The sequence below is a fragment of the Pteronotus mesoamericanus genome, unplaced genomic scaffold (genome assembly GCF_021234165.1).
Source record: "Pteronotus mesoamericanus isolate MK-2021 breed Mesoamerican mustached bat unplaced genomic scaffold, CSHL_Meso_final contig_657, whole genome shotgun sequence".
In the NCBI taxonomy this organism is placed as follows: domain Eukaryota; kingdom Metazoa; phylum Chordata; class Mammalia; order Chiroptera; family Mormoopidae; genus Pteronotus; species Pteronotus mesoamericanus.
Window position 1 is genome coordinate 6,608,233 of NW_026555229.1, and position 24,669 is coordinate 6,632,901.

The window sequence follows — 24,669 nt, forward strand, 5'->3', positions numbered from 1 at the left end:
ATAATCCAGATCAATATATAAAACATTACCAGTATCTCAGAGCCTTCCTCTGGCAAACTGTATATACTTTTGAGTTAAAGACCTGGATTCAAACCTTTTACTTTCTTCTTGTGTGACTTTGGCAAGTTATCTAATCTCTTTTGATCTCACTTGAACCATCTGTAAATTGAGGATAATAGTATCTTATAAAATTGTTGAATTAAAGGTCATATAATGTAAATAGTCTATCACTGTGTCTGAATATAGCTGGTCTGCAATAAATGGTAATTATTTTCAGGCAAATTCAATAGGCGCTCACCAACTTCAACTTCCTGCCTCTCAGTCACTTTTGAAAGTTGCTCTCCCTCGAATTCCTTTTCTCCTTTCTCGCCCCTCCTACTGCCGTAAATTGCCTCCCAGAGATGTCGTAAAATGCTTCTCCCCTCCCTCCATGTGGCGAAAACTCAATCACACTTGACGGCACAAGGTGGCTCAGCCGCAAGATGGCGGCGCTGGCGGAGGAGCAGACGGAGGTGGCGGTCAAGTTAGAGGCTGAGGGACCGCCAACACTGCTACCTCCACAAGCGGGGGACGGCGCTGGTGAAGGTGGCGGCGGCACTACCAACAACGGCCCCAATGGTGGCGGCGGGAACGCTGCGGCGGCGGCGGCGGCCGGCGGGGATGGTGGGACCCCCAAACCTTCGGTGGCTGTCCCTGCTGTTGCCCCGGCGGGGGCGGCCCCGGTGCCCGCCGCTGCTCCGGAGGCCGGCGCTCCCCAGGATCGACCGACTCTGCTGGCTGTGCTGCAGTTTCTACGGCAGAGCAACCTCCGCGAGGCCGAAGAGGCACTGCGCCGTGAGGCCCGGCTGCTGGAGGACGCAGCGGCGGGCTCCGGAGCCCCGGGAGAGGCGGACGGCGCCGGCGCCGAGGCGGCTAGCGCGCTTCTCAGCCGGGTCACAGCCTCGGTTCCCGGCCCTGCAGCCCCCGACCCTCCGGGTACGGGCACTTCGGGCACTGCCGCCGTTTCGGGATCAGCAACAGGTCCTGCGGCTCCGGGAAAAGGTGAGCCTGCTGATCCCAGGGAGGCAGCGCCGGCACCAGAGGGAACAAGCCGGGAATGCCGGGGCTGGCAGGCCTGCTCCTCTGCGGGCTTGTTTTGAATTTCCTGGGCCCGCCTCTAGGGCCACATGCCCGCCCCTTTCTCTGGTGCGCCGGCTGCGCAGTCAAACCCTCTTGGTAGAAGCTGTCAGTTCCAGCGAGAGGCTGAGGAGAGCTGTTGAGCACAGGGATGTACGGGGAAGGTGGGCGCGGAGAGCCGGGACCTTCAGGGTTTTGGTCCCTTCCTCCTTATTTGGGCTCTGAAGCCTTGGGCACGTCTGCACGGACACTGACAGTATTTGTTTAGTTCTGCACTAACGTACATTAAGTACCATAAATACTTTAGGTTGGTTCTGTATCGTAATTCTCACAGTTCCATGGTAGGGTACACGTTACCTCTATTTTAGAGATGAGTAAACAGGCTGAGAAAAGCCAAGGGACTTTCTTCGGACTGTGCAGCCAGGGAGTGATGGAACACAATGTAACCGGTGTGTCTCAAATACAGGCTACCTACCTGGATTGTTAAATCTTTTGGGGAATGCAGATTACTGGGCATCAGTTCAAACTTAGTGAATCGGACGCTGTAGAAGAGGATCTGGGAATCTCCATTTTTTAGTAAATGCTTCCGAGATGTATGGCGAAATTTGATTACCGTTCGTTTAGGAATAGGCATTGGACAAAGCCGGGTTCAGATCGTGCCTCTGTTGCTTTGCTTGTGTGATTATTCTTCCCAAGGTTGAGTTTCTTTTCCTCTATTAAATGGGTTGTTATGAGGCTCAGGTTTCATGTATGTAAAATGACTAGCATTGAAAAGTCTATGCCTAGCTACCCATTTCTGGCAACTGAAGGCCCGCCTCCTTTTCTCAACAACTGCTGTCACAAAGTCCCTGCAGTAAAGCTCACACACAATATAAGGTGTCCAAGGTGATCCTGAGCCAGTAGTGAATGCTCGTTGAGTTAAATTATCCGGTGCAGAGCCTCTAGCCAAATTAATCTGTATTTGTGAGACCTAATCTTTGCAGCAACGCCAGAAGTGAAGTATGAATACTTAGCATTGTAATCCGTAAACAGAAATGTGAAAAATGTGATTGAGAGGAATTTTTAAAATTGATTTTGGAGAGAGAGGGAAGGAGGGAGGGAGAAAGAAAGAGAGAGGGGGAGAGATAGAGTGACAGGGAAACATGGATTTGTTGTGCCACTTCTTTATGCATTCACTGGTTGGTTCTTGTACGCGCCCTGACTGGGGGTTTAGCCCTGACTGGGGGTTTAACCCTAACCTCGGAGTGTTGGATGATGCCCTAATCAACTGACCTACCCTGTCAGGGCAAGAGGAATTTTTTCTGAATGCTGAATTTTGTAAACGAAATATAAGAATTTATAAGAAATATAAATGAGTTACATTGTTAGTTATTTTGTTATAATCTCATCTCCTCAAAAGCTTGACCTATATTTTCAATAACTCAGAAACCAGTAAGGAAGAAAAGGCCATCAGAGTAACCAAAATAATTTATGTCACTTGTGCAGTAAACAGCATGACAGTACTATAATTGCAGCTTAAAAATTTCCAACAATGAAACTTTGCATTGACACATGTATCCTTATTTGGTATTGCTATATAACAAATAAATACTCGTGTTGTCTGCCTTGAAATGGTGGTTTTGGAAATTGTTTTAGGCATACCTTTTGGAAATGTAAATGAGGCATGTCCTTCCCATCCTTAAAGTGCTTAGGAGAGTGAGAGATGTACACATATGAAGTTAACATAGGATAAGATGTTACAGGAAGGTTACAAAGTACTTTAGTTGAGAGAACTGGGAATGTTACTGCAGCGCATGGTTTAGTGGTGGTGGGTGCCGTTTGCACTGAACGTTGAGAGAGGAATGATGAAGTTGTTCGATTTGCACATACCAAGTGTTATAAAATTTGTCTTTAATGTAGTTCCAGGAAAAATATTGAATCTTTTGTTACTGACTTGAAAATTTTGTTTTTAAGATGGACAAGCTGAAGGAGTTTTGAATGGGTGATTAATCAAAGTAAAAATTCCATTAAAAGATACGTGATTGTGTTGGGGAAGAAAGTTTGAGAGGAGACAAACATCGGTCACCTCTGAATCTTAGCAAAACAGCCCCAGTTATTTGGTGCATATTAGGTCATTTTCTTGAAAGCTGTTTTTCATTTTTTAAACAGTTGGAAGTGTAGCTGTGGAAGACCAGCCAGATGTCAGTGCTGTGCTGTCAGCTTACAACCAACAAGGAGACCCCACAATGTATGAAGAGTACTATAGTGGACTGAAACACTTCATTGAATGTTCCCTGGACTGCCATCGGGCAGAGTTATCCCAACTCTTTTATCCTCTGTTTGTGCACATGTACTTGGAACTAGTCTACAATCAACATGAGAATGAAGCAAAATCATTCTTTGAGAAGTATGTGAATTTTTATGTATTGTATATATAGCATATATGTGTGTGCGTGTGATGTATATACGCATCTGTGACCACACGAGTGTAAGATTGCAACTCAAAAAGTACTTTATGAAGGAGAGGTACCTGGTGCTATGAGAATCTAAAATTGGGGGTTGGGGGGTGATCTAACTGGAAAGTTAGGGAAGGCTCCCAGGGGAAGTGATGCTTGAGGTAAAATCTGAAGATTGGGTAGGAGTTAACCAGATGAAGAGAAGAGGAAAATAGCATGTGTGAAAGTTAGGCTCTGTGGCTGTAGGGATCATGGTACGTACACAGATGAAAGAAGGGCAGTGTGGCTAGAGTGGAGTATGGGAGTGAGTGGTGGTACAACATGAAGCTGAACAATTGGTTAGGGGCTGGAATAGGCAGGTTCTTGGGCCATGTTGAAGGTCTTTGTTTATTCTAAGAGTAGTAGGGAGTGTTACTGTATAGGATTAGATTTGGTTGAGATTCACCGAAAACTCAAACATAATGGCATAAATAAAATATCTCATTAGCAGTAGGAAGCTTTGTTAGGATTAGATTAGACTGACAATGACTGAAAACCCAAAAAATAAGAGGCTTGAATATGATAAAGTTTATTTCTTTCTCTCATGAAGTTAGGCAGTCCAGGGCTGGTACGGAGTCCTTGATTAGCAGGGACCCAGGCACTCTCCACCTTGTTGCTCTACCGTCTCTGTCGTGCAGCTTCCACCTGTGGCACATGATGGCTCTAAGCAATCACATACCTTTCTTTTTTTTATGTCATTAGTCAATGGTCACACCTGTCTCCAAGGGAAGTAGGAAGTGTGCTATTTGCCAAGGTGTCATTGTGCTCAGTCATGTGTTCTATTCAGGTGTTCTGTTGTGGGAGAAGGAAAAAAAAATAGATATTTTGGGACAGTGAGCCATCTGTGCTACAGAAGTCATTGATGAACCGTGTCATAATTAGATTTGCATTTTGAAAGGACCTTTATGCAGTGGGGAATACAGGTGGTGGGGTAACAGAGTGACTATAGACTGACCAGTTTTGGAGATTATTGTAGTGGTTCTTAACGGGGGCAACATTATTCCACTCCCCTGAAAATGTGTGGAGGTATTTTTGGCTTTCATGACGACCAGGGGGAGGAGCAGGTGACTTAGAGATACTAAGTGTTCTGATATGGTGCAGGTGGTCCCAGTTAGCAGAGAATTGTTCTGCCCCAAGTGCCAGTAGCACCCTTGTTGAGAAACAGTGGACTAGGGTGTGGTAGTGCTGGTGAAAGGAAGTGGGCATGTTGGTGATGGATTCGATATGGAGGTGAGGGAGATGAAGGCATTATTTATTATTATTATTATTATTTTAAACATTTCTTTTTCATTGATTTTAGAGAGAAAAGGAGAGAGAAACATCGATTTGTTGTTTCACTTATTTCTGCATTCATTGATTGATTCTTGTATGTGCCCTGACCATGGATCAAACCTGCAATTTGGCATATTGGGACAACACTCTAACCAACATAGCTACCTGGCCAGGGCAAAGTATTGTTGGTAACTTGTAGGTTTCTGGCTCCCTCAGCTGGATAGGAGTGCCTTCACGGAGATAGGAAACCCTAGAAGAGGACCTGGTTTGTCAGGTTGTGGAAAAATCTTGAGTTCAGATTTGAATATGCCTTTGACTTTTTAAGAGATATCAAGTGGATTGGTGAGTGATATATATATATATATATAAGGCCCTGGAGCTCAGAGGAGAGGTAGGGACTGGAGCCATAAATTTGAGTTGTGTGTAATACTGATGGATATGGATGAGATTGTCTGGGAGGGGAATGAAATTAGTCAGTAAGGATCTCTGACATTTGGAGTACAAGAGATATAAAAGTAGAAGAGATGGCCAAGTAGAAGAGATATAAAAGGAGCGGCCAGAGAAATAGGAAGAAAACCAGGAGAGGGTTGAGTTACAGAAGCCAAAGGAAAGAAGTGTTTGAGAAAGGAGGCAGTGACACAAGAATCCTGCAGCTTGACTGAAATCTAAAGGTTTTCATCCAGGAAAATAAATAAATAAACAAAAATGAAGGAAGCAGTGCTTAAAAGTTTTAAGGAGAGCTCTTTAGTATAAGCAATAGACCTAGAAGCCAGGACTTGTCAGATAACACAGGTAGTGGTAATAGAGGAATAATAAAACTTGGAACTCTTGGCTTCTGTGCCATTATATTTATTCATTATTGTGTGATGCCTAATAGAAGGCATACAGAGCAAATGTTTTGTAGTTCAGTGTTTTGGGGAAAATAAATTAAGTAAGGCTGATGATGACAGAACTTCTACCCTAAATTAACATTTCATTTTTTTTTCTTTTTTTTAAAAGATTTTATTCATTTCCTTAGAGGGGAGGTAGGGAGAAAGAGAGAGAGAAACATTGGTGTGTAAGAGAAACATCAACTGGTTTACTCTTGCACGAGCCAAACTGGAGATCTGGCTTGCAACCCAGGCATGTGCTCTGACTGGGAATCAAACTAGTGACCTTTTGGTTCATAGGCAGCCACTCAGTCCACTGAGCCACACCAGCCAGGGCATACGCTAAGCTAACTTTTCTTACAGTATTGTCAATGAACCTGTTTGTTTCCCATGGTATAGCCATTTCACAGAGGAAGCTGGATTATCAGAGGGGACTTTTTATGGCAGTTTCTCAGTCTATGCCTGGACCCAGTGCTCAGATGAGGTTATGGGCAATGACTGATACCAACACTAAGAGGATGAGATTTCTAATTTCATTCAAATCTTAGAAACCCGTAGGCCATGTCTTGACAAGTCGTAATAGGATAACTCAGGTAACAGTTCAGGAATCTATTGGCTATGTGTCTATCAGAGCTAGGGCCATAATATCTTAAGTTTAATCATTGTTTTCTAAATGTTTTTGCATTGTTTGCTGCTCTTATTGAATGCCAAATATTTAATTTTATTTTATTAGGAAAATTAAGATTTGTATAAACAAAAGTACATTTAAATTTACTAATTGTTACTAAGGCTGAAAGCTTTATTTAATTGCCTTTGGTAATTGTGAGTAAATGGAAGTGCTCATTTTTTGGTATCAACATTTCTTTGTTCTTTAGTCATATTATTAAAGTATTGATGTTTAACAAATATGTCTGGTATTAAGAATGTAAGAAATCATTAAAAATGGTGGGTTTTATTAGAAAGTCATGTATTGATTATTGTTGAGAGGCTGGGTGATAGATACATTGAATTCATTATACTAATTTCTACTTTTGTGTATGTTTGAAATTTTTCCATAGAAAAGTTCTTAAAAGTGGGTTTTGAGAGAACATAAAATTTGGTAAAAGCAAAGATTCTAGAACTTTCAAATGTCTACCAGTGGTGGCATTGAAAAGAGACTGTCTACCAATGGTGGACACCTCATTTTCATTTGCTTGTTATTTATTTCAAATTCTCTTAAAATGTTTATGGTGCATTTCATTTGAGAGTTAAATTGGTCATTTTTAGGTTGAATTCAGAAACTGAATTGTAATCATTTTGAAATATGTCACTTCTGAGCCTACAGCTTAGTCCAAGATTATTCAGACACGTTGAATATATTCTGGTATGTTTATAAATAATGGGGGAGAGGCAGATCCCTTAATGATTACATTGAAAAATGACTTTTTAAAATCACTGAAACAGGTTCCATGGAGATCAGGAATGTTATTACCAAGATGACCTACGAGTATTATCTAGTCTTACCAAAAAGGAACACATGAAAGGGAATGAGACCATGTTGGATTTTCGAACAAGTAAATTTGTTCTGCGTATTTCCCGTGACTCGTACCAACTCTTGAAGAGGCATCTTCAGGAGAAACAGAACAATCAGATATGGAACATAGTTCAGGAGCACCTCTACATTGACATCTTTGATGGGATGCCGCGTAGTAAGCAACAGATAGATGCGATGGTGGGAAGTTTGGCAGGAGAGGCTAAACGAGAGGCAAACAAATCAAAGGTATGGGAATAAACCTAAGAACTATATAATGCAGATTATGAAAAATTGTAGCATTTCCATCTACACATTTTTCTTACAGCTAGTTTGGGATAATTTTACACTGTATCCTAAGTTTCATGTTCTAAGGATGGTATAAATAGCAGCGAGAATTGGGGAATGGTTGCATTTAACAGAACCCTGACTACAGTGGCTGAAACAAGTAAAGGTTTTTCTCTCACATAAAATGAATTGCAGAGGAAGGCCCTCCTGGGCTGGCACGAGGGCTCCGCAATGCCATCAGGGACCCGGGCTCCTAGTTTCTGCTCCATCATCCTTAGAATGTGGGAGACTCTCTTCTTTGTGCCCACAGATGGCTGTGCAGCTCCGGCCTTGCAGCTGCATTCCAGGAAGGCAGAGGGGGAGGACAAAAGGCATATCCCTGCTGAATCTTTCCCTTTATATCAGGAAAATAGTATTTTTTTCCTGAAACCCTACATGGTATATTTATGTGTACATCAGTTGGCTGGTATGACATTATATGGCCATTCCTAGCTGCATCGGAGCCCATGAACAGAAATTATTTAACTGATCCTATTGCTACTCCAACCAAATCTGGGTTCTGTTAGTAAGGAAGAAGGGGAGATTGGCTATTGGGTAGACAAATACAGAATCTGCTTCAGGGTATAAATTACTATATTGTAATTGTGATCTATCCTGTCAAATATGAAAAGGATGTATAAATGAAAAAAAATTAATTGAAAATTAATTTTAAAAATGTTGGCTCTTTTGACTTGTAGGTATTTTTTGGTTTATTAAAAGAGCCAGAAATTGAAGTGCCTTTGGATGACGAGGATGAAGAAGGAGAAAATGAAGAAGGAAAGCCTAAAAAGAAGAAACCTAAAAAAGATAGTATTGGATCCAAAAGCAAAAAACAAGACCCCAATGCTCCACCTCAAAACAGGTGAGAAAAACATGTCAGGGATGTGTGTGAAGATGTAAGTTAAGTTTTACAAGGTTCTGGTTTCTGAGTAACTTCCAGTTTGTTTTTTCTTTCACAGAATCCCTCTTCCTGAGTTGAAAGATTCAGACAAGTTGGATAAGATAATGAATATGAAAGAAACCACCAAAAGAGTGCGCCTTGGGCCAGACTGTTTACCCTCTATTTGTTTTTATACATTCCTCAATGCTTACCAGGTTGGTGAAATAGTTGGGCAATTTCTGCCTGGAAAACCATGTAAAAATGGTGATATACTATTAAAGAGACATGTTAATTAAAATGGAGTTTTCTTATTTAAACTCTTGATATAAAGATAGCTTAAAGACAGCTGTTAAGAAAGGAGAATCGGACTCTGCTGTGAAAAGATAGAAGCCGATATGTAAATAAACTTTAGCAACTTGTAGCTACCAGAATCCTGCATACCTGTGCCTCTGGTTTCACTGATCAGAATTCTTCTGCTAGCCTTTGAGGAGGAGGAAACTGTAGTTCATCTCGTTTGAACTTGGTTTAGGTACTTACATAAACTTAGTATTTTTTTATTAAGAAATCCATGTCTTTATAGATTCTTTTTAATAGGCTGCTGGGGATATATTTAGTCAAGTACAAAAATGACTGACATTTGCTTCATTTTATGCACTCCAAATTTGGGGCGCAGAAAGGGGGTAAATGATGACATGTTCTCAGAGTGCGTGATTTTAAACAGTTGGTTTCAGAGAAGAATGAAATCTCAAATGACCTTTTATATGCACAATATAGCTATCATTATTTATTCTCTGAGATGTGATTATAATTTTCTTCCCTAGAACAGCATTATCTAGTATAAAGCTGCTTCTTTTTGGTTTTTTGGCAGGGCCTTACTGCAGTGGATGTCACTGATGATTCTAGTTTGATTGCTGGAGGTTTTGCAGATTCAACTGTCAGAGTATGGTCTGTGACACCCAAAAAGCTTCGTAGCGTCAAACAAGCAGCAGGTAACTGAGATGACCTGTCGGGTTGTAAACTCTTAGTTTACACCACTCTTGGTTCCCATGGAATATATACGAGAGATTGTGATCTTAGCTGACTTTCACTTGTTTTTACTTTAACTCAAAATGCTAACATTCCCAGTAGTAAAAAGTGCTTTGGAGTAGCAAGCAGGAGACGGGGGTGCTAGACTGGTTTAATTTCTCTGGGCCTCAGTTATTTTCTCCTGCGTAGAATGAGGGGATTAGGCTGAAAAACTCCTTAAAGTTAAAAATCTAACACTTTATGATGGATTGCTTGTGAATTTTAAAAAACCTTTGAAGTAATAACCCTGACTGGTGTGGCTCATTGTCGGTCGAGCATCGTTCCACAAGGCAAAGGGTCACTGGTCCAATTCCTAGTCAGGGCACATGCCTGGGTTGCTGATTGGGTCCCTGGTTGGGGTGCGTGTGAGAGGCAACCAATTGATATTTCTGTCTCATATCACTGTTTTGCTCCCTCTCTTTCTCCCTCCCTTCCCTTTCCTCTAAAATTAAATAAAATCTTTAAAACATTTCAGTAAATAGTGGGAGAATATTTTGTTTTAGACATAATGGCTAAAAAAATAATATCAGGATTTCATTTTAAAGTTTCTTGCTATATTTTTAAACAAGATAATAGTTTCAATAATTTAATATTTCCAGTTCTTATTTTTGTGAAACATTGTGATATAGTGGATATCTTGACTTTCAGGCCTGTTCCCAAAACTGAGTAGCTGTGTATACTCTGGCAAATGATTAACTGTTCTGAACCTCACTTTCCTTTGCTGTACATGGGGATAGTATCTCCTAGTTTAGAGGCGCTGGCACAGTGGGTGATATGTAGGAGGGACTGTTTGAATGCTAGTGCTTCTTCTGAACCATCATGTAATTATCTTAAAATGTTTTGATGAATGTACTTTTAAAAATTAATATTTCTGGACCATTTTAGATCTTAGCCTCATAGACAAAGAATCAGATGATGTCTTAGAAAGAATCATGGATGAGAAGACTGCAAGTGAATTGAAGATTTTGTATGGTCACAGTGGACCTGTCTATGGAGCCAGCTTCAGTCCAGATAGGTAAAGTACAAGCAATAAAAATTGAACACTGCTGTATTATATTGAAATTATTAACTATTGGAAGCATTATGCAAATGTTAGGAAAATTTCTGTTAGAAAAATCTCATGGTTGCTTGTCAATCATTGTCTTTCAGAATCTTGCCATTTGCTAATTCATTTTGGGTGAATAGGATAGCAACTTAATGTATACCCAAATTTACAGACTCAAGATGCACAGCCTCAGGGTTTGCTGGTTTTAAAAATTAGTTTTGGTATTGTATAACCCTTGAATTGCTTCTTTGGATTCCTATTTTGGTTTTGTGGCTACTGCTGTCTTCTACCATCTCCAAATTTATAACAGATTCCTGATATTAAAGGCTTATTAGCTATTAATTGAAGATTTATCTTTGTATAATCAAAAGAAATAAAGAGGATACTGAAAACCGAATTTGAAATCCCTAAATAGGTATTTGCCTATTTTTCATGATCTCTAACATTCCATAGAAATGGGGGAAGGGTATTTTGTATTCATCATACCATCTGTATCTTACTTGGATAGATATTAGCTTCTAATCCATCAGTATTTTCATCTTTATGAGCCTTTGAGAATGAGGTTTTTGTTATTTGATAGCATTTAGCCAGATGATACATTTTTACTTGAGGGAAATTTGATTTCAGTGAAAACCATAATACTTGAATATTTTAGTTTTTGTATTTATCCCTGAAAAAGGAAGAGTATTATTCATGTGTCTCTAGTGTCTTTTCTGCTTTTTTGTCAAAGGTATTTCCTTTTAAATTCTTACACAACTCATACAGGATAGGAAAATAGCAATTTCATTTTAAAATCAAAGATTTGAGTTTGATATGTCATAAAGATGTGACATATCACATTTCTTAGAAACCTTTTTAAATTGACCTTATTTGACTGTAGTTTTTGTCATTATCCCTTTGTATTTTTAAGAAGTATTGTTATTTTTTGCCAATATTCTTTAAAAAAAATTGAACCTCATTCTGTAGATGCTCAGTAGATACAGAATGTCACGGCTAACATTAGATTGGTTAGTACCTTCCACTCAAATACTGGGGATTCATGTATAAATTAAGTGATATGTAGCACGTCAGCTACATTTAATACATTCAAAAGTACAGAAACTGGACTGGTAACTAAAAGTTATTCTGGGAATCATGTGTTACATTTTTTTCCTCTCAGGAACTACCTACTCTCTTCTTCAGAGGATGGAACTGTTAGATTGTGGAGTCTTCAAACATTTACTTGCTTGGTAGGCTATAAAGGACACAACTATCCAGTTTGGGACACGCAGTTTTCTCCATATGGATATTATTTTGTGTCAGGGGGCCACGACCGAGTAGCTCGGTAGGTAACATTGTGTGACCTTACAGCTGTGTCTGTTCAAGGAACAGAATGGTTTCTTGTTGGGAATTACAAATTCCAGCCAAACTCATTTTTACTTCTCTTATTCAGGATCAACTTTTTGAGATTGTGAGCATTTACAGCCCATTATTTGAAAATGAATTTGGGGAGAAAAGCATTAGTTTGAAATTTTGTCTGTATTGAGTCCTGAGTTGTTTTTCTTTGTTGTTAGCTTATTAACATATCTTCCTCTGCCTCCCATTAGCTGTTGAACTTTTTTTTTTTGAGATTTTATATACATATGTGTGTGTGTATATATATATATATGTATTTCAGTTTGATCAACTGTTTAACCTTGCCTTTCACTACCACTGTAGTACCTGTTTCTGTCATTTCCTTAAAAGTTCAGGATGAGGTAGCTCAGGTTAGAAACTGGTGGCCAAAATTTCTATAGGTTAGACTAGAAGTTGGGTGGGATAGGAAAGAAGAGGTGGGGAGAGCAGAGCACTCAAGAATTATAAAATTAAAAAAATGTTTGTACCAGATCAACTTTCTTTTCTTGGAGAATGTTAGTCTCAATCATTCCTTCTTCTTTTCCTTAGGTAGTAGTGAGGGGGACCCACTTGGAACTAACATTTCACATGGCTATTTCTTTTGGATAAAATTAGGGCATTTCATAGTTAACTACTAATTATTATCTTTTGCTTTTAATAAATTTTTTTAAAGGCTCTGGGCTACAGACCACTATCAGCCTTTAAGGATATTTGCTGGCCATCTAGCTGATGTGAACTGTACCAGATTCCATCCGAATTCTAATTATGTTGCTACGGGCTCTGCAGACCGAACTGTGCGGCTCTGGGATGTCCTGAATGGGAACTGTGTAAGGATCTTCACTGGACACAAGGTATTTTTCAACTTCATTATCCCAGCACACAAAGTTGCTTTTGAGATAAAAATACTTTAAAAAGTATTGTGAACCACTGACACATAGACTGTAGGTACTCTTTATCCCGCTACATTTAAAAATTCTTTATCTTATTTTCTTAGATTACTTTTAGCCCTACTGTTGATTCTTTCCATGGACTTCTTTTACAGGGACCAATTCATTCCTTGACATTTTCTCCCAATGGGAGATTCCTGGCTACAGGAGCAACAGATGGCAGAGTACTCCTTTGGGATATTGGACATGGCTTGATGGTTGGAGAATTAAAAGGACACACCGATACAGTCTGTTCACTTAGGTTTAGTAGAGATGGTGAAATTTTGGCATCAGGTAAATAACTAGAAATGGTTTTGTGGTAAGGGGTAAATGGTATGTTAAAAGGAAACAAGGAGTGTTGATAATTGCATAGTTAAGTCCTGCTGTTTTAGGCTTTGCTTCTCTTTAGCTGTGATTCAAGTATCACTCTACATGTACATTGACCTCTCAAGTTACGTTAAACTACTGCTTAAAATGCTTCTTTAGCAGGAATAGAGTAGTTAATCAGGTTTAGATTTTTCACCAGAAATATCCAGTAAATAGTTAAAGTGTGTTTGGCAAAATGTCAGATGCTAAATATGGTAGATGCTACTAAATGGTTTCCTTTGACTTATCCTTAGGTTCAATGGATAATACAGTGCGGTTATGGGATGCTGTCAAAGCATTTGAAGATTTAGAGACTGATGACTTTACTACAGCCACTGGGCATATAAATTTACCTGAGAATTCACAGGAGTTATTGTTGGGAACATATATGACCAAATCAACACCAGTTGTACATCTCCATTTTACTCGAAGAAACTTGGTTCTAGCTGCAGGAGCTTATAGTCCACAATAAACCATCGGTATTAAAGACCTTTGGAAGCTACTGTTTGAAAAAGGGAGACTAAAAGCAAATACCTCAGTGATTGATATTTAAGCTACAAAGAATGTTTTGTCTATATGGATCTGGAAGTATGCTGCTGGGAAAATCTGAACAGGACAGTTCCACGTTTCTTAGCAACCACATTTAACTAATTTCCGTTAGTTGAATAAGAGGTATTATGCTCACGGAGGGGACATTTTTGGTGCTTTGGAATGTGTGGAAACTATGCATTTTCTGTTCAAATGCTATTTTAATTTATTATGTTTAGGAAAAAATTGATTTCAATAATTCATCCTACTTCAAGATTCAACCTGAGTAATATAATACCATCTTGAATTTTAGCTGAAGAATTCTATGAGCATGTTATGTTTCTGCTGTAAAAATGTAGTTTAATGTATGGCAAATACTATGTTAAATGATCCACTAACATTTTTGCTTGGTCCATGACTAGTGGAATGTATGTAACTGGATAGGGTGAACTACAATTCCTTTCTTTCTAAGATTTAGAAGAAGTACAGCCATCTACTGACATCTGAATTTACACCTATCAGATTTTTGAGTGCACCCAAACACTATAAACTGGGTGAAGAAATTTAGCTTCCATGTTCTACTTCAGCTAAAATGGCTATATCCAACCTTGCACACTTGAAGTCAGACAGACATTTCAGTTGCTTACCTCCAGTACTGAGCCTTGCTTTGGGAAACTAAAATTCAGACCAAGTCACTGCCAGTTTTTTGCCTTTGTTGCATTTTGTACAGTTTTTATATTTTTGATATCTTGTAAATAAAGACAACCAGCTTTTTCCAGGTTCATAATTTATTGTACAAATTGAGTATCACATGATGAGTTGACATTAGCTTCTCCAGGCATGGGAAATTAACAGATGAGGTACAGTTTAGAATCCTATAAACAAAGCAAAAAAAGTTCATGCACAAACATATTCAAATCTACTTTGAAGACATTCAGTAAATTGCCAGTATAGGACTATCCATGAACCTCCTGAAAATGAAGGCAAATTCATCAAATTCTCAAAGGAGTCAGTAACCCACCTCAAAATTAAGGTATATCTCAGTTTAATACAATTTCACCTAACACTCCACCTTTAACAAAAGAGCTGCCAACAATTAATTCAGTATGATCCTAAATGTATACTACTGGAAAAGTTAAATATATAAAATAACATTTTAAACAGTAGAAAATAGGTATGTTATCTAGTATGGATCTATCACTTAATATCTTAGACACAATTTCTTCATTTGTATAATGGGGCTACATAAAATTAGGAGGTACCTAATACGGGATATTGAGCAAAATACATTTGTCAGGATCATGGACCACTGCATTCTGGGATATGCAGTCCCCTAAGGACTGGAAAAACTTTTAAGAGCTTTTAGATCATTAGGTATATTAGATTATTAGATAAAGATCTGGATTTTGGGTTTTCTGCACATCATCTAAAGCCAAACAAATTTTCACTCAAGCATAGGAAAATGGGGCTGGGGACACTATAAGAAGAAAATGAAGTCTTTGGGGATTTAAGGGAAAGATAGAACTGCTTATCTGAACACTTGAAACCAATGACATCAAAATTAAAACTTAAACTGCAGAACAAGCTGAAGCCCAGCTGAATGGAAGTCCTACATCTAGGGAATTAAGCAGTTCCTCTTAAAGGGTGCCCATGGATTTGACTCACTGCCTCTGAGCTCCAGTGCTGGAACAGCAGCTGAAAGGGCACCAGGGACATGAAGGAACTGAATTGTCTGGCATTTTAGCGGGGGGGGGGGCAGCTTTCTGCCAGGCAGAGTACTGGCAGAGGCCTTTGTTCCTTTCCCCCCAAAAAGCTGGCAGTCGGGCGCCCTGAGTCTCCATCAACCCGGCTCACACTGTTCACCCCGCCCTGGTGAGACCCTGCCCCACACCACTTTCAGGGCCACCCAAGTTGTCCAGTGGCTTTTTCTTATGAATGGCCTGTCTTGGCTCATGCTTCAGATTTTCTTCAAATGTCTAAAAAATGCAGCATCTGGCCTTGGTTTGCAGCTTGGTCTCTCCTAGGCAACTCCAAGCCTAGCTATAGCAGCAGCCATCTGCATGCAGATCACTGTAGCTCACACCAGGTGGCCCCAGGGCAACACACAGGGGGCAGCTGAACTTGGCCTGCACTTCTCCAGTGGTCCCAGAATCAGCACACCCAATGGACAATTTCAGACCACGTCAAAGCATCACCCAATCACCTTCACAAGCAATACATTCAAGCAGCAGACTCGGCAGGCACTAGAACCCCAGTGAGGTAAGCTGTACTCTGCGGGGCAGGTCCCTAAAGAGCTGATCCTGCAAGGTGGTCAGAGGTCAGTGATCGGTGGTTGTAGGCAGTCCTTGCAGCTGAGTGGCCAGGGAATAAATCTCTCCCATCAATGTGCCAACAGCATTCAAGGTTCAACTACAAGGAGGGTGTACACAGCACACATGGAGGGCACACCGCGACTGCTAAGCCTGGGTGATTGGGGAGGCTGTGCCGCTGGACCCTACATAACATTTATTACATAAGGCCTCTCCACCAAGCCTGGGAGATGTAGCAGTTCAACCTAATACATGGGAACAAACACAGGAAGGCTGCAAAAATAGGAGACAAAGAAACATGTCCCAGATGAAAGAGAAGAATAAAACTCTTGAAAAATAAAGTGGAGATACGCAATTGAATAGATGCAGAGTTCAAAACACTGGTTATAAGGATGCTCAGTGAATTTAGTGAGAATTTCAACACCATAAAGAATGACATGGAAACCATTAAAAAAGAACCAGTCAGAAATGAAGGATACACTAACTGAAATAAATAGTTTACAGGCAATCAACGGTAGAGTAAATGAAATGTAGAATCAAATTAGCGATTTGGAATATAAGGAAGCAAAAAACGCCCAATCAGAATAGCAGAAAGAAAAAAGAACGTCCCCCTCCCCCCCAAAATATATATATAAGGAGCCTCTGGGACAACTTGAAGCTCACGAACATTTGCATCATGAGGGTGCTGGAAAAAGACAGCAATAAATTGAGCATGTATTTGAAAAATGACAGAAAACTTGCCTAACCTGGTGAAGGAACTAGACATACAAGTCCAGGAAGAGAAGAGTCCAAAACAAGATGAACCCAAAGAGGCCCACACCAAGACACATCGTAATTAAAATTCAAAAAGTTAAAGACAGAATCTTAAAAACAACTGTATTTTGCTGTGTATAAGGTGTACCTACGTTTTTGCCCCAAACTTTCAGGGGAAAAAAAAATCTTTTAATTTTTTTATTAAATTTTTTATATACTTAGAAACAAAACCGAGTATCATATTCCAGGGTATTATTTTGCATAGATATCATTATTGCTTTCTAGAGTTACACTTTTAACACATAAGCATAAATACAATTAAAAACATTTATAGAGATATGGAGTTAGTACTACTCAGGTATAATGCACATCCTTATTTTTAGCCTCAAAAATCTGGGCAAAAAAAAGCATTATACACTGCAAAATATGGTAGTTAGTTACCTTACAAGACAGCTCCCATAAGGCTATCAGCTGATTTCTCAACAAAAACTTTGTAGGCCAGAAGGGATTGCCCAGAAATTTTCAAGCAATGAAGAGCAAGAACCTACAGCCAAGATTACTCTATCCAGCAAAGCTATCATTTAGAACTGAAGGACATAAAAAGAGCTTTCCAGGCGAGAAAAAGCTAAAGGAGTTCATCACCACCAAACCAGTATTACATGAGATGTTAAAGGGTCTTCTTGAAGAAGATGACTACGAACAATAAAAAGAAACCAAAAACAAAGTTAAAAAAAGAAAAAAAGGCAATACATATGTATCTGTCACTACTGAATCTAAAAAACAAAATAAACAGGCAGAACAGAAATAGACTCGTAGACAAAGAGAACATTTTGATGGTTGCCAGATGGGAAGGGGGTGAAAAAGGTGAAGGGATTAAGAAGTACAAAGTGGTTGTTACAGAATTAGTTATGGGGGTGTAAAGTACAGCACAGGGAATATAGTCAATAACATTCTACTATGTATGGTGTAAGATGGTATGAGATTTATTGGTATGATCACTTAGTAAGTTACATAATGTCTAATCACTGGAGTATATACCTGAAATGAATATAATATTATGTCAGCTGCAATTGAAAAATAAAAAATGATTTAAAAAAAGCTTGAAACTAGCACACTAGCAAAAAAATTAGATTTGCAACTGATTTAAAAAGTTGGTTAATAATTACTACATAAAGAGCTTATACAAGATAGATAAAATCTTCAAAGACAAAAGTTCCAATTATTAAAATGAAAAAAGCAAATAAAAAAAGTTGAGAAAGATACAAATGGTAAACAAATGCAAAAAAAAAAAAAAGGTAAAATTTCATCAAGAAGACATTACTTTCCTCATCAAATTAACAAAAACAGATATTCAACATTGGCTGGGGCAAGAGAGATAACCTCTTACAAAGCTGGGTGCTCCACAACCCTTGGGGAAAGAACTTTAGCCTAAGAAACAATCGTAGAAACAGACTTCAGGTCATGCTCAAAAGTGCTCATTATAATGTTACTTCTATTAAACAAAATGTAATTGGAGACAGATTTCCTCTGTAAAATAAACCATATATCCACAAGCACTCATGCATTCCAATTATAGCGAACATACCTAGTATAAGACAAAACTCAGTCATTAATCATGGCCAGTGGAAACCATACATACAAAAAGGAGCTAAACCAAAATGGTAATTAAAATTTTAAGGGTAATGGGATATGGGCAATATTTTTCTTTTTTTCCCCTTGTATGTAATAAATTTTGCATAAAGACAATGATTTGCTTTTATAGACAGGAAAAAACCATTACCATCAAAATGGCCAAGTTATAAACTTTTAAATGTCAGCTCCTTACCTTTTATGTTGCTTTCACAGCTGGATTTTTTTTAGGCCTTAACTTGAAGTATAAAACCAGCAAAGCAATGCTTCCATATGTGGCCAGTACACACTGAAAAAGAAAGGAAAAAGTAAAGAAGAGTTGCTGACACACTTATGCTAAAATATAACTGCTTAAATGTATCATTAGTACTTACATTCATTCGACCTGTGAGAGTGTAAGAGTTGAAATATTTTTTGATACCAGTGAATTGGAACTGGGCATCAGCTTCTGGACCTGCCATGATTTCAATCTTTAAAAAAAAAAAAAAAAAAAAAAAGAAGGCAACAATAAATTGGTTTGGATGCAATTTAAATAAGACATTTTTTTTTTTTAAAGCTTAAAACTCTGAAAAGTCACTGCATATAAATATTGTCAATTCTTATGTATGTCCTGCCCGATAACGCAGCAGCAAAGATAGTGGAAAAAGCCTTGCTGATGAGAAACTTGGAAGGAGGTCTTTACCTTGGTTGCTTCTACAAAATACTCCAGAATATACATCAAATCACTTGGCATAGGAAGAGAATACAGTGGTCTCTAAGTCCACCCTCTCATCCAATATTGCTTGATGTTTTCATTCCAACTCTATCTATATATCATGGTACAATGTAAATGGAATTAATCAGTTTTAAAACTGGTTGAAAGCTGGATCTTGTGAAACTTCAAAGTTTCACAGAGGGATAACCGCTAACTTAAACAGCTCAACTTAACAACCCCTCTTTTTACAAATTTTCTTATAAATAGTGTTAAGACCTTCATGTGAAGGCAGAGAAGGAATGATTTACTAAATGGAGTTGACACATAGTAGCTGTTGGTGTGGGGAAGCTGCAATCCTTATCCCTAACACCAAAATAGATAAAAGATTTAAATGTAAATATAAATAGTAAAAATAAAAAAAATCCTGTTAGAAAACATGGGCAAACATTTTAATCACTTTAGGAAAGGGAAAATAAAAAGGGCAAAACAGCAAAATGCAAAAATATAATCAATGTCATGATCAATGAAATGTAAAGTGAGACCAATATTTAGCAGACTGGCAAAGATAAAACTATGAAAATAAGCACTAGTAGTAAGGTTGTAGAAAATAAGCACTCCCTTTGTTGCCTAGAGTGTAAACTGGTATAACTTCCTAAAGTGCAGTTTTGCAATATCTATCAAATTATAAAATTAGCATACCCTTTTATCTAGCTGGTTCATTTGTTCTTGAGGTTATTTATCCTTATAGAAATATTACAAAGTAGAAACATGTTACATGGTTCAACCATGGTGACTGAAACACTATTTCCAAAAGTTTCCTTTTCCAAGGAGGAGATACAGAGGGCCCAAAGGCATTTGAAAGGATGCTCAGCATCACTAGCCATCAGAGAAATGCAGATCAAAACCACCATGAGGTACCACCTTGCACCGGTCAGAATGGCCATCATAAACAGATCTACAAACAACAGGTGCTGGCGAGGCTGTGGAGAAAAGGGAACCCTAGTACACTGTTGGTGGGAATGCAGACTGGTGCAGCCACTGTGCAAAAGCAGTGTGGAATTTCCTCAAAAAGCTGAAAATGGAACTGCCTTTTGATCCAGTGATTCCCCTGCTGGGACTATACCCTAAGAACACCAAAATGCCAACACAAAAGAACCTATGCACCCCAATGTTCATAGCAGCACAATTTACAATAGCCAAGTGTTGGAAGCAACCTAAATGCCCATCAGTAGATGACTGCATCAAAAAATTATGGTACATATACACAATGGAATGCTACGCAGCAGAAAGAAAAAAAGAACTACTAAACTTAGCGACAGCATGGATGGAGCTGGAGAGCATTATGCTAAGCGAAATAAGCCAGGGGGCGAAAGACAAATACCATATGATCTCACCTATAAGCGGAACTTAACCAACAATACAAAGATGCAAGGAAAATAAGACCAGCAACACTGAAAAGGAAAAGAAATCAACAGAGACAAGAGGGAAGGAGGGAGCGGGGGCGGGGAAAAGGAAGGGAAGGGGAAAGTCAAGGAACATATAGCAAGGACTCATGGACAAAACCAAAGGGGAAGAGCTGAGGGAGGGAAGGAGGAAGGGGGCAAGGGAAAGTGGTGGGGGGTAGGCAGAGACAAATGTATTTGAAAAAATAAATTAAAATAAAATTTAAAAAAAAATGAAGAATACCCAAAGTGCAATGAAGAATAATTTACAGGGAATCAACAGTAATGTAGATGAAATAGAGAATCAAATCATTGATCTGGAATATAAAGAAGCAAAAAACACTCAGTCAGCACAGCAAAAAGAAAAAGGAATCCAAAAAAATAAAGAAGTGTAAGATGCCTCTGGGACAACTTCAAGTGTACCAACATTCACATCATGGTGTGCTGGAAGGAGAAGAGAGATAGCAAAAAACTGAAAATCTACTTGAAAAAATGACTGACAATTTCCCTGACCTGGTAAAGGGAATGTCTATTCCAGACAACCAGAAAGTGCATAAAGTCCCAGATAAGATGAAACCAAAGAGGCCACACCGAGGCATACTGTAATCAAAATGCAAAAGATTAAAGACAAAGAGAAAATCTTAAATGCAGCAAAAGAAAAGCATTAGCTGCCCACAAGGGAGCTCACATAAGACTGTCAGAAGATTTCTCAACAGAAACTTTGCAGGCAAGAAAGGATTGGCAAGAAATATTCAAAGTGATGAAGAGCAAGGACACACAACCAAGGCTACTCTACACCAAAAAGGTATCATTTAGAATTGAAAAGCTTATAAAGAGCTTTCCAGACAAGAAACAGCTAAAGGAGTTCATCACTACCAAATCAGTATTACATGAAAATTTAAAGGATCTTCTTTAAAAAAATATTGGCAATAAAATGTCAATAAATACATATCTGTCAACAACTGAATCTAAAAAAAAGTAAACAAACAAGAAGAACAGAAACAGATTCATAGATACTGAGAACATTTTGGTTGCTAGATAGAAGGGGGGTGAGGGAGATGGGTGAAAAAGGTAAAGGTATTAAGTACAAATTGGTGGTTACAAAGTAGTCGTGAAGATGTAAAGTACAACACAGGGAATAAATATAGTCAATAACAATGTAATAACTATATATGGTGTCAGATGGGTATGAGATTTAGCAGGATGATCACTTATTAGTTACATAATTTCTAATCACTGGAGTGTACACCTGAAACTAATATAATATTGTATGTCAACTGTGGTTGAAAAAAGTGCAGAATAAAAAAATATATAGATATTTACAAATGCAAAAAAAAAAAAAAAGTAAACTGGAGTCCTGATCAGTGTGGCTCAGTTGGTTGGGCATCCTCCGACAAAGAGAAAGGTCACTGGTTCGATTTCCGTTCAAGGCACATGCTTAGGTGATGGGTTCAGTCCCCTGTTAGGGCATGTTCGAGAGGCAACTGACCCATGTTTTTCTCTCTCACATCAATATTTCTTTCCCTCTCTTTCTCCCTCGTTTTCCCCTCTTTCTTTTTTAAAAAACAAGTAAACTGGAAAAACTAAAAGTCCACCCACAGGAGACTTTTGATAAGTGATGGTTTCCACTGGAGAAAATAAAATGTGCGTAGGTCTTTATTTATGTCTTGACATGAAAAGGTGTCCTCATGTAATGTAAAATTTAAAAATCCTATTTCTGGCCATTGTATTATAGAGTACATCAATGGTTGTCAAAGTCTTGCCCTTAGGCCAGCAGCACAAACATCGCTGGAAACTTGTTAGAAGTGCACACTGTCAGGCCCTATACCTCAAGCCTACTGAATCAGAAACTTGGGCCCAGAATCCATGTTAATAAGCTCTCTAGGTATTTCTGATGTATGTTCAAGTTTTAAAAACACTGTAGTAACAGAAAACAATGGAAAAATATAGAGCAAACTTTTCAGAGGAGTTATATCTACAGTACCTATGCATTTTACAAAGATGTGTATTTCTCTTATAATGAAAATAGCAAGGGCACATTCAAAGATCACCAGAACAATGCTGGAAAATTCGTATGTATGACCACCTATCTACCACGACCGACGCCACGCCGAGTCGATTGGCAACATAGACGAGCCGGTCGAGGTCCGGTCGAGATTGGTAGGCAGTGGCAGTGATACAGCTGGCTCTTGATGGAATGGAAGAGGGAGAGATCTGTGAGGAAGTCACTGCTATGGACACTGGCAATCTCCTGTTTACCATTCAAAGGCCTTCAGAGGCATTCACAGGCACAGAATTGGCAATGAAAATTTTGGACCAATGACCTTAATTTTGAAGTTTCAAGAACGTTCTTAGAGCAATGGAGGAAATCCAAACGTTCTTGGGCCCGCTCAGCGGCCTTGGCCTGTTCAGTACAAGCAGGAACATCTCTATTACAAGAAACCTTTATGATATAGCTTTTATATGAATTGTTTCATTTTACTAAACTTTTTAAAGGCATATTTTTCCTCCCATTCACCTTCATGGTAACATGTTTAGATTTTAATAGTATTAAGCAAGTTCCCAGAAGAAACCATACAGGAAATAAGGATTTAAATTTGTCAAATTATTAACTGATAACCCCCACTACCTGCACCTAAAAAAAAAAAATTAGGAGGATGCAGTGTGCAACTGAAACAATTTAAGGTGCTTTAAAGCTCCCCCTGCCCAAAATGGGATGAAGTCTGATGTTCGCGATAGCTCACAGAGCACTGACTCTGACTGAAGAACGTGGTATAAGAACTGCAGTTGAGTCTGGGTCTTAAAGGAAGACTCTTCAGAGGCTGAGATGGGGCAGGGAGTGGAAAGTGCCGTGTTGCTGGTGAGATAAACAATGGGAACAAAGCTTGGAAACACTTGGGTCTGCCCTCTCCAACAAACTGCTGGTTACTTTTTCGGAAAGATCAGAACCCTTTGTGTTAGAGTGCCCTTTGTGGAATAACGCAAATGCAGCCTACTTAATGAAGGAGAAAATTAACTAAGAATAATTGTACCATTTGTTAAATGGCAGCCAGTGGGAAAGTTGAAACAAGAGCGTCTCCACTTTTGTTTGTAATTAACCGGCGACAGCCAGCTAATATAGTTAGTCCTTCCATGGCTTTCTTCATCTGTAAAGTGGACACTTCAGAAAAGGCCCAAAGTGATTAATTGCCCTATACTTTCTGTTTCTCGATATTGCTGTTTATATGACTGGACACCTACCTAGAATGGTGAGATCACTAAGTGAAGGAGGCAAAGATGAGCGAGAGACGCTCAAGTACCAGAACCAGCCTCCTGTATTTCAAGGAGTTTACAATTTTCTGTCCCGGCTAACTCCTAGGGAGGGCCTTCCTGTTGACCCAGCACGTTCGCACGTAAATCTAACCCGCTTACCGCGGGCCTGGAGAACAGCAGGGCCGGGCCACTCTCGCTCTGACAAAGGCTGCAGCGCAGTTAAATGAGGTCTGGCTGGCGAGCTTCCTTAGCACAGCTTAGTGAAAACAAGCTGCTATGGGCATACAGACGAAAAGAATAATTCGGCCAGAGATGGGGTCAGAAGCTCAGGTTCTGATCCAATATCACGTCACCAGGTGACCTTGGAAGACACCGCTGCGGGCGTCATTTTTCTCCACCAAAAAACGCAATCTAAGTGCCTTCGGGAGCCATGGGGGCCTTTGGGAGCACCTATTAGCCTCCTCCCAAGGCTGCCCAACCACTGTCCGACCCCTCGCATCGCGGACCTCGTGAACTCAAATTTCTTTTCCATCCCCCACCGCCCTCGCCCCCCAAAGGGAAGACCGCGGGGCGTTCCTGGGCTAGGAATCGTCGGATCTTATGCTGGCGCCACAAAACTGTAGCGTGAGGTCCGAGCCCGGGGTCCTCTCCACACCCACCTTTCAAAAAGCACAGATTCCGCAGGCTGTGTCCTTCAACGTACGGAGCTACCCTCGGCCCTCCGGAAGAAGCCGCCTCCCCCGCACGCGTTCAACCGTCCTCAGCGATCCAGCTTTCGGCGTCGATTGGCTATCGCTCGAACTCCTGCTCTTCCGCTTCCTGCCTTTACACCTCCTCC

General features: G+C 39.5%; 2 protein-coding genes across 2 annotated transcripts; one reads left to right on the top strand and one right to left on the bottom strand.

Annotated features, from left to right (window-relative positions):
* Positions 1-478: 478 nt before the first annotated feature.
* TAF5 (TATA-box binding protein associated factor 5) lies at positions 479-14,030 on the top strand. The gene is made up of 11 exons (XM_054581444.1): positions 479-1,041; positions 3,265-3,502; positions 7,175-7,490; positions 8,267-8,430; positions 8,528-8,663; positions 9,317-9,437; positions 10,399-10,528; positions 11,718-11,882; positions 12,606-12,783; positions 12,975-13,152; positions 13,479-14,030. The coding sequence occupies exons 1-11, from the start codon at positions 483-485 to the stop codon at positions 13,694-13,696; spliced, it is 2,403 nt and encodes an 800-aa protein (XP_054437419.1). The 5' UTR covers positions 479-482; the 3' UTR covers positions 13,697-14,030.
* Positions 14,031-14,522: 492 nt separating this feature from the next.
* On the bottom strand, positions 14,523-24,614 carry ATP5MK (ATP synthase membrane subunit k). The gene is made up of 4 exons (XM_054581453.1): positions 24,491-24,614; positions 18,818-18,913; positions 18,640-18,732; positions 14,523-14,627 (listed from the first exon to the last, which is right to left on the bottom strand). The coding sequence occupies exons 2-3, from the start codon at positions 18,902-18,904 to the stop codon at positions 18,643-18,645; spliced, it is 177 nt and encodes a 58-aa protein (XP_054437428.1). The 5' UTR covers positions 18,905-18,913; positions 24,491-24,614; the 3' UTR covers positions 14,523-14,627; positions 18,640-18,642.
* Positions 24,615-24,669: the final 55 nt, after the last annotated feature.

Coding starts and splice junctions, on each gene's coding strand:
- TAF5 (XM_054581444.1), top strand. CDS start 483: ATGGCGGCGCTGGCGGAGGAGCAGACGGAGGTGGCGGTCAAGTTAGAG. Junction 8,431..8,527: donor AATGCTCCACCTCAAAACAG/GTGAGAAAAACA, acceptor TTTCTTTCACAG/AATCCCTCTTCCTGAGTTGA. Junction 8,664..9,316: donor CATTCCTCAATGCTTACCAG/GTTGGTGAAATA, acceptor GTTTTTTGGCAG/GGCCTTACTGCAGTGGATGT.
- ATP5MK (XM_054581453.1), bottom strand. CDS start 18,904: ATGGCAGGTCCAGAAGCTGATGCCCAGTTCCAATTCACTGGTATCAAA. Junction 18,733..18,817: donor CTCTCACAGGTCGAATGAAT/GTAAGTACTAAT, acceptor TTTCTTTTTCAG/TGTGTACTGGCCACATATGG.